Source organism: Eschrichtius robustus, chromosome 3 (genome assembly GCF_028021215.1).
Source record: "Eschrichtius robustus isolate mEscRob2 chromosome 3, mEscRob2.pri, whole genome shotgun sequence".
NCBI lineage: Eukaryota > Metazoa > Chordata > Mammalia > Artiodactyla > Eschrichtiidae > Eschrichtius > Eschrichtius robustus.
The window spans coordinates 49,938,976-49,948,900 of NC_090826.1; the positions used below are offsets into that span (position 1 = coordinate 49,938,976).

General features: G+C 47.4%; 1 protein-coding gene across 1 annotated transcript; it reads right to left on the reverse strand.

Moving 5' to 3' along the window:
- Positions 1–260: 260 nt before the first annotated feature.
- On the reverse strand, positions 261–1,232 carry TACSTD2 (tumor associated calcium signal transducer 2). Its single transcript, XM_068537990.1, has one exon. The coding sequence runs from the start codon at positions 1,230–1,232 to the stop codon at positions 261–263; it is 972 nt and encodes a 323-aa protein (XP_068394091.1).
- Positions 1,233–9,925: the final 8,693 nt, after the last annotated feature.

Consider the following 9,925-nt stretch of genomic DNA (forward strand, 5'->3'; position numbering starts at 1 on the left):
AACTTCCCTTAACTCTTCGAGTCAGGGTTCTGGTTGGACCGAAAGGGGAGGAATTTTAGAAATGCTTCCTTCGGGACAAAAGTCAGAAAGAAGTGACCCCGAGAACAGGATCTATTAAATTTGGTGGCGGCGGGGGGCGGCAGGAATTTGGGGGGAGAAAGGCCTCCTTGGGACCAAGAATCAAGGAGCGTGACTCACTTGCGTCTGGGACCTTGCTGAAACCCGATACCCCACCCCACCCCACCCCACCCCGTCGGTACCTACAAGCTCGGTTCCTTTCTCATCTCCCCCAGTTCCTTGATCTCCACCTTCTTGTACTTCCCCGACTTCCTCCGGTTGGTGATCACCAGGACGGCCACGCCGGCGACCAGAGCCACCACGACCACCACGATGACGGCGATGAGGCCGCTGGTGAGGCGCTTCATGGAGAACTGGGGGGACTTCTCATCCAGGTAGTAGATGAGCGTCCGCTCCAGCAGCAGGGGCTCTCCGCGCACGCGCACGTCGAGGCCGCGGTGGCCGGGGAACAGCGAGTCGCCCTTGACGTCCCTCTCGAAGTAGTAGGCGGCGTCGGCGATGTCCACCTCGCCGGCGACCTTCTGCGACGTGTTCTGCAGCAGCTCGATCTGGATGGTGGGGTGCTCGTAGTGCACGGCCGCCACGAACTTGGGGTGCAGCAGGTAACGCTCCCAGAAAAGCCGCCGCAGCTCGGCATCCAGGTCCGAGTGGTTGAAGGCGCGGCCGTCTGTGCGGCGGCGCAGTTCGATGAGGATGTGGTGCGTGCGCACCAGCTCGTCGCAGCGCAGGCTCAGGTCGCCCTTGTCCGTGCGGCGCACGCCCACCGAGTTCACGCACCAGCACACGGACGTCTGGTTGCACTGGCGCGCCTTGAAGCGGCCCTGCTGGTCGCAGTCCGGGTTGTACAGGCCGTCGTTGTCCACGAGCGCGTGCTCGCTCGGCTGCACCAGCGCGCGGCCGCTCTTCGGGGCGCTCATGCGCGCCTTGAGCAGCAGGCACTTGGACGTGAGCGTGGAGCAGTTGACCTCCAGGCCCGAGCCGAGCACGCGGCACTGGCAGCGGCCGTCCGGGCCGCTCCGTTCGCACACGGTCATCTTGTTGGTGGGGCACGTGCAGTTGTCCTGCGCGGCCGCGTGGCCGATCACCGCCGCCAGCAGCAGGAGCGGCGGCAGCAGCGACGGCCACGGCAGCGCGAGGCCCGGACCTCGGGCCATGGTGGGGCGGAGGAGCGCGGACGGGGCGCGGGCTGGCGAGGGCTGGGGACTGCGCTGGGCTCCGGCTCCGCCCTCTGAGAAGGTCTCCAGGCGTCTGCCGCCCGCCGCTCCCTCCCGCTCTTATACTCCACCAGACCTGCCCGGCTGGTTCGGCCGGCGACTCACCCGCTGGTATTTGGGTGACACATCCCGCCGCCCCCCATCCCCGTCTCAGTCCCACGGAAGGCCCAGCCCGCCCTGCGCAGCCCGCGGTAGGATCAGGAGAGCGGAGGCTGTCCCGTCTCCTCTGGACCGAAAGCCCGGAAAAGGAAAACCGATACTCAACTGAGGGCTGCGAGGACCCGCCCCCGGCCCACCCGGCCCCACCTGCCGAGGGACCCGCCCTAGGCGCGGCCTCCAGCCGAGGACCTTGGGCGTCCCGGCCGCTCTCCGGGGCTGGAATTCTCAGAAGTTGTACTGAGAAGTATGGCGTGGGATTGTCACTCTTTTGTCCCCCTCCCCCGCTTTTCTCTCTCCCTTTCCCAGCCCTTGTCCCTGCTTTAAGTTCTTTCACTTCCTCGCTTCTTTCCCCGCGTCCCGTAATAGCACACATTTATATAGTTTACAGTTTACAAACATTATCTCATCCTCACGTCAGGTCCTGACAGGTATGCAGTCTGTATCAGACGCATTTTAAAGGTGGTGTAGTTGAGACTTTAAAGTCGCCCAGCCATCAGTTTCCTCAGATTCCTCGGAGGTGCCGTTGGGACTCTGCCTGGCTCTTCCGAGACCTTAAACAAATGCTTATGGAAACGGAGTGGTGCAAAATCTGAAGAAAGGTTAGGGAGCAGTTCTGTTACCATATCATGGGTAAAACCCAGGTGTCCTGGTGGCCAGTGTAACAGTTCTGTTAAACACTTTTTTCCCCTCTCCTTCACACATGCAAACCCGGAATATTTATGCATGTACTCAGTATAGAGAGATGAAAAGGAACAAATTCTTTCAAAGAATCAGCAAGACTATAAGGAGTTCTTTGTACAATTTGATTCTAAAAGAGCAAAGCATTGCTTTCTTTCACTATATCCCATATAAGTAGCTGAACCACTGCAAATAATGAAAGGCTAGAGCCTGTGGGAAATTGCTTGATTGCCTCTGTGTGGCTACTTCCATGGGATGGAGGAGTTGCCCTCTCTTTTTCTGACTCATCGAGAAAGTCCAGGGTTTCAAAGCTGTGGTAAAATTAACAATAAATAGCAAGCTATAATTATTCCCGGCTCCTCAGGTGAAAGCACATTTTATATGTTCAGCATTTAAAGAACACCAGCAGTGGTTCAAGGGTGTTGTTTAACAGATGAAAGCCAGCCAGGACTCTACCCCATTAATTTTCTAGCAATTCTTGAGGCAGGTAGGTGGATATATATCATTCTGCCTTTACAGGCAGAGAAAGCAGAGACATGCGGCAGGCAATTTCTTACCCACAAGCACCAGGCCTTGTGGGAACCCTCCTCTGCTGTCTACCCACACTGTCTCTGTTCAGGTTCTTGAACCAGGAGCCTAGTCAGTTTTCCCCTCTCCAACACACAGTCCACCCTGAATGAGAGAAGGCCTTCTAAATCACAAATCTGTGCCCATCTCCTCTCTGCTGAGAACTTTTCAGGCACAGAGTCAGAGGGGCCCTTGGCTCTTAGGATAAAATTCATACTTGTTAAGTTAGCACACAAGATCGTATGTTATCTTGGGCATACTTTTTTTTTTTTTTTTAATGATTGAGCGCGTTTATTTATTTATTTATGTATTTATTTATGGCTGCGTTGGGTCTTTGTTGCTGTGCATGGGCTTTTCTCTAGTTGCGGCATGTGGGGTCTACTCTTCGTTGCGGTGTGAGGGCTTCTCATTGCGGTGACTTCTCTTGTTGCAGAGCACGGGCTCTAGGCATGCAGGCTTCAGTAATTGCGGCATGTGGGCTCAGTAGTTGTAGCTCACGGGCTCTAGAGCGCAGGCTCAGTAGTTGCGGCGCACGGGCTTAGTTGCTCCGCGGCGTGTGGGATCTTCCCGGACCAGGGCTCGAACCCGTGTCCCCTGCATTGGCAGGCGGATTCTTAACCACTGTGCCACCAGGGAAGTCCCGGGAATACTTCTTAAGTTACATTACTTAACTGCTCTGTGCCTTAGTTTCCTACCCTCATCTGTAAATAAAATGGGATAATAAAAGTACCTACCTAAGAAGGTAGGTGTTAGAATCAATGTAAATGAACCTAAATAAACCGCTTAGAACAGTATCTGCACTTGGTAAGAGTAGATAGGTGTTAACTGTTGTTGTGGTCACCACCATCATCACCATCTTTATCTAGCTTCATCTTGCCTCTCCAGTCTTTGTCATGTTTTCAAAACTTTATAAAGTCATCTACCTGGACTCTCCCCTTCTTCACCTATTTAGTGCATAATTTTGTGCTTTTTACTCAGCTCTTGGGTCACCTCCAGGAAGCCTTCCCTGATTGGTCCTCCTATTGCACTCAGGGCAATGCCACTTCTCTGTGCTTTCCTAATTCCTATTAACACCAGAATGACAACACCAACTTTTCTGGGCTTCTGACCTCCCCTCTAACATGGAGATAATAGTAATTCTCTATTTCATAAGTCATTCTGAGAATCAAATGTAAACAGATGAGATGGTAGATGCCAAATCTTTGTAAACTGTAAGACACTGTGAAAATAATACGTTGCCTTTTTAGTTTTTAAATATCTATCCTATCTTCTCACTCTTCCAGCTACTGACTAGGTAGCCACAATCCTCTATAACTGAGAGCCACCTGCTTGATATTCCAATGGGTCCCAGGCTGGCAAAAGGAAAGCTGATGGGGAAGGGGTCTCCGGGCTGAGGAATGTCTACTTAGCTAGGACAGCCCCAGTGCCTGGGCCTTACTTGGGCTTGTGCTCTGCGGTCTCCAAACCTCTGGATTTTCTAGCCATGTTATGCGTTGGGAAGAAGGGGATAAAAGGAACCCATCCTCAATATCTTCTGTGGAAGATGTAGAGAAGCAAAGATGACCTCCCCTACCCCCCCAACACACTTCCTTAAATTTTGTGGTTCTGGCAGACTTTCTCCAACAGGCACACAAATACCAAGATGAATTTATTAAGAGCAGCCCCAGCTCTGATTCTCCCTTCTCCCTTTGTCAGTTTCCTGCCTAAGTCTGCAAAATATCACGTGTTTTTGTGGGGTTGTTAAAAAATTTTTAAATATTTAACAAAAGCATGCCATGAACTCAGGCTCCTCAACTGTATATCAAGGGCAGGAACCACATCTGAGCACTGTAGCCCCAGCACCAGCATATATTAGGCATTCCGTAATATTTACTGGCTTAATTAACATTGAGTTGTGCCCAAAGTGTTGTAGTATCAATACACGCTCCTAGGAATGTTCAAGTTGACCATTTCAGTAGTTCCCTTCTAGTGCAATTCTCATCACCTACCCCAGCCACGAACCTCTATCCCCACCATAACCCACCTTTCAAACACCCAGTTTCAAGGAAGACTGGGTAATGATACATGAGTGTCATTTTTGCTCTTATGCATGATCCTAGATTTTATTAGCTGTAGGGAGGAAGGATGTAGTCTGATGAAGGTTAGAGCAGACAGGGATTCTGGAGGCAAGCAGTGTAGTATGGCTGAAGGAAAATGAGCTTTGGATCTAGTGATACTTTGCCTCAAATTCTGGTTTTATATCACTTCAGTGCCTGTGTGTTACTTCATCTTCCTGAGTCTCAATTTCCTTAATTATAAAATGGGGATAATAAGGCCTACATTTCCCCAACATCTGTGATAAGGATGATTTCTCACCTTGTTCTTAAGAACATGCTTTTCTCCCATTGAACTTCATACTTCATCTATTCTTGTGCTCTGTTTTCTAAACTGGTGTTGATTATCTGATTTTCCTTGGTATCAGACCAATACCAACACATCAGTTTTATATTTAAGGAGGTGATTCACAGAAACAAAATGCAAAAATAAAAGTGCATTTGATTAATAAAAATAAAATACTTACCATCCATAATTATTTTAATGATTCAAGATAAAGAATATAAAATACCCAACAGAACGTTTAGCATATACTAAACGGAATTAATCTTAGCTGTCATTATCAGCCATCTCAGGAATGTGAGGTTGTTCTGAGATCATAAAAGCACAAAGCTGGTGATTGTGTGGATTGCTGACCATATGGTCCAAGGGGCTGGGTGTTAGGGAGGGGAGCTGCCCAAGAACACTTATCATTCCCCCGCCCCCACTGGATACAGGAATATGGAGACTATCTAGAGGCAGATAGTGGTTTAGCATTTCTACTCCCATTTTCTGTTGGAATACCTACAACACCCTTGGGTGTAGGCAGAGAAAATATTATTATCCCTATTTTACTGATGTGGAAACAGAGACCTGCGGAGAAGAAGAGAAGGACTCGTTCATGGTCACAGGTTTATAAATGGAGAGGCCAGGCCTAGAATCCAGGTCTCCTGACTGCAGATATACATATAAATTAATTAAGATGGAAGAGGATGGAAGGAATGGAGAGGTGAGACTCTCATCTCATGTTCCTTGGGCTGTCTTTTACTATTTTTCTTTCCCTTAATTGTACGAATACTTTTTAGAAAGTTCTGGTTCTGTGAAGAGCACAAAATAACTAATTGTGTAAGGTGCACCAGTGAGCTCATATCTGAAAACGCTAGGACTTAACGCCACTAACCACTAGGTCCTCTCACATTGGAGTGGGAGTGGTCCCTGATGTCTCCGCTTTGCTGAAAAAACAGCCTACATTAGAATTCTGCCTGGCTATGGGCAGGTTCTTCACCTTGGTTTCCTTTTCTGTAGAAGAGGGGTAATGGTTACCTCTTAGGGATGTTGGGGGGATTCAGCGGTGTAATGTCTGTGAAGCTGCCTTGTGCCATGTTGGCAAGAGCGCTCACTCTTCTTTCTGGCCTGGCCAGGGTCAGCTTCAGGCTCTGTAAGGAGCAGCCATTGAGACAGTGGACAGTGCCTGAAGGCTGGTCAGGGTTTCCCTTCTTCCTCAGAGGGAGTTTGGAGCCCTGGAGGAATCAGGTGATCCTTCAGCCAGAATGTAGAAAATGCAGAGAGAGAAGGTGGCTGTGGTGATCATTGGCTCGGGATAGAGGACAGAGGCCCCAAGAAACAAACCACAGAAAGAATGGGAAGTCAGCCCAGGGGCTGGGGACAAGGGTGCAGAGAATCAAATAGACAAGAGGTACAGGACTCTATCTTCAATGTTTCGTTTCTTTAAAAATGCGACTCAAGTATTACAAACTATTAGAATTCAAAAGAGCCAGGCGATGGGAACACTCTCTGTATTTCCTTGTTTGCTATTATGAAAATGTTTATAATAAAAAATTTCAAATCAAGTTAATCCCTCAAATTAAGTTTTAGAGGAAGTATGTGGGGTGAAGTTTCTGGTTTTACTTCTACTTTTTTTTTTTCCATTACCATAGTTTCTCTTAATACGAACTAGCATTTATTGATCACCAACATTGTACTGGGCACTTTATAAATTCCATATAATCCCCCCAACAACTCTACAAAATAAATATTCTTGTCCCCATTCATCTGATCAGGAAGCTGAGGTTTAAGATCACTCAGTGAGGAATCACTCGAGGAGGGATTTGAACCCAGGTCTGGTGACGCAATCATCTGCACTTTTCCATGGCACAGTTTGGTCTCTTGCTGAAAAGTGCTGAATGAGTGAGAGTAGTTTAAAGACGTCGGGATGGCAGACTGGGAGTGTTTTGGGACCTGGCTGCCTAGGGAATGGAAAGTCTGATCTTTTCACTTTTCTGGCAAGACAGCATGTGTCTCTGTTTGCGCTTGCTCATTTTGGAGGGACTTCTTTTTTTAGGAGAGGCTGGCTGTGACGTCTATGGTTGTGCTTGGTTTTTGTAGTTCATCAGACTACAGTTTCACCTGAAAGTCTGTGTCATGGTCGTTTCAGTATCTTCTGCCCATGATCTTCTCTTCATGATCTTGTCATGATCTCCTTGCCATGAATTGCAAACCATAAGTGGCTCCCCTCTCATTGTGGTCTCTTCCTATAGCGGTAATTGGCTTCTTTCCCCAGGGCTTTATGACTGGGGAAAAGCTAATAAAATACACAGTAACTTTGTAGTTAATCTCACTGGCTCGGACTTCCCTGGTGGCACAGTGGTTAAGAATCCGCCTGCCAACGCAGGAGACACGGGTTCTATCCCTGGTCCGGCAAGATCCCACATGCCGCAGAGCAACTAAGCCCACGAGTCATAGCTACTGAGCCTGTGCACCACAACTACTGAAGCCCACATGCTCTAGGGCCCGCGTGCCGCAACTACTGAAGTCCACGCACCTAGAGCCCGTGCTCCGCAACAAGAGAAGCCACTGCAATGAGAAGCCCGCGCACCTCAATGAAGAGGAGCCCCCGTTCGTGGCGACTAGAGAAAGCCCGCGTGCAGCAACGAAGACCCAACGCAGCCAAAAAAAAAAAAAAAAAAAAGGTTAAAATAATAATCATCATCATCATCTCACTGGCTCTTGGGCGCATCAGTTTCCAGAGAGATTTGGCAACAAATGAGGAGAGATTGGGACATCTTATCACAACGTTCCCCAGGCAGCCACGTTTCTTGAACCCCACGTCTATGAGTCATGGTGTTTCCTTTCCCTGAGCTGACCAGGTGATGTGTGATTCCCCATAGAGGGGAGTGAAGGTGTGTGCTGTTTCTTAGCACTTCTAGCTGTTCCAAAGGTGAGGGCAGGTGGTGAGAGCACCCTGCACTAACCTGCTTCTCTGGGCAGTCCTGGTCCAAGTGATGCTCCTTAGAATTATTGAAAAAAATCTCAGAGGTCATTTATCCCAGTCTCCCACCCAAAGAGAGGAATCTTTTCTCCAAATCCTAAACAGGTGCTTAAGCATTACCTGGGCTGATGAATCATCCATTCTTCCCCACAAGACAACTCACCCTAGTCCTGAACAGCTTTATGAGAAAGTTCATCATAATATTTAGGAAAATTCTGTGCCTCTGTAATTTTTACAAACTGATCCGAATTTCCATTCTCGGAGCACTAAATAGTAAGTGATTTTCACTCTCCACTCAGTGGTTCCTCAGGTATATATTTGAAGCCAGCTCTCCCGTCCTCCAGTTCTCTTCCTGTTTCCTTCTGCCTCTTCCCTTGCCTTTGTCTCGGTGAGACATCGCTATTCCCTCATCCTTCCTCCTGTGCTGACCTCACACCCTGGGTTGTGGCGTTTCCACCAGTGCCCCTGTTCAGCAAATGATGTGTGTAACTGGGAGGCTGCCAGCAGAGGATCCCCAGGAAGCCGTGGAGGAGGGCTTGTTCCTGTTGTCTCACCTCTCTACTCCTTTGCCCAGGAAGGTAGGTGTAATCCAAACTGTCCCTTACCTGGCTACCAATTTCCTCTTTTCTAGAAACACATGGTTTCTGGGCAATGTTTATAGTATCTGCAATTTATTGAGAGCCTATTATGGGTCAGCTTCTGAACATGTGTTATCTTTATCCTTGCAACATCTAGGTTCTGTTATTCTCACTTACGAAAACTCAGGAAAAAGGGCACTTGTCCAAGAATACATAGACAGTAAACGGCAGAGCTGGAATTCACATTCATCTTGTCTGGCTCTGAGATTATGCTCTTTCTGTTACACGGTGCTGTTACAGACCACGTGAATTTCCCAAACCCACAGGTTTTCAACTCCAGCACACTTAGTGTACAAGTTCAAACTACATCCCAACCTCTTGTTCTTCTACAGCTGCCAAATCAGGGCATCAAAGTCATCTCTCCTCTGTTGTTTGCACTTCTGCTCTTCCCTGCCTCTGTGGCTGTTTGTCTTTTAAAATTTTTTTAATTGACATATAGTTGACATACAATATTATGTTAGTTTCACCTGTATTACATAATGATTTTACATTCGTATACATTGTGAAATGATCACCATAAGTCTAGTAATCATATGCCCCCATACAAAGTTATTATAGTATTATTTCTTATACATCCCCATGACTTGTTATATAACTAGTGGTTTGTACCTCTTAATCCCATTTACCTATTTCATCCACCTGCCCCCCACCCCCTTTCTGGCAACCATTTGTTTATTCTCTGATTCTATGAGTCTGTTTTCACTTTGTTTTGTGCTTTGTTTTATTTTTTTAGATTCCACATATAAGTGAGATTATGCAGTATTTGTCTTTGTGTGACTTATTTCACTTAGTATAATACTCTTCAGGTCCATCTATGCTGTTGCACATGGCAAGATTTCATTCTTTTTTATGGCTGAGTAATATTCTATTATATATATACCCATATATATATAAAACATATCTTCTTTATCCATTTGTCTATTGATGGACACTTAGTTTGCTTCTGTATCTTGGTGACAGGGATAGAATAGGCTAGTTATATAGGTAGTTGTAGAAGTCCCAGTAGGGGACTATAGATAGAGAGGGAATCCTAGGAAACTTTAGGAGACCACTGTAAGTAAATGATCACTCAAGAAAGCTATTGGAACGTCTTGGAACAAAGCAGGCTTGCTTAACTATAAAGCCATAGATAAAAGCACGAGATATGCCCCAGGCCATTAAGTGGAAGAAAAATGTCACCACCCTTCTACTGATTTGAATAAGAGCTATGATAATCCTAGTTTGACCTCATAGGGTCAGACACTCTCCTG

Coding starts and splice junctions, on each gene's coding strand:
- TACSTD2 (XM_068537990.1), bottom strand. CDS start 1,232: ATGGCCCGAGGTCCGGGCCTCGCGCTGCCGTGGCCGTCGCTGCTGCCG.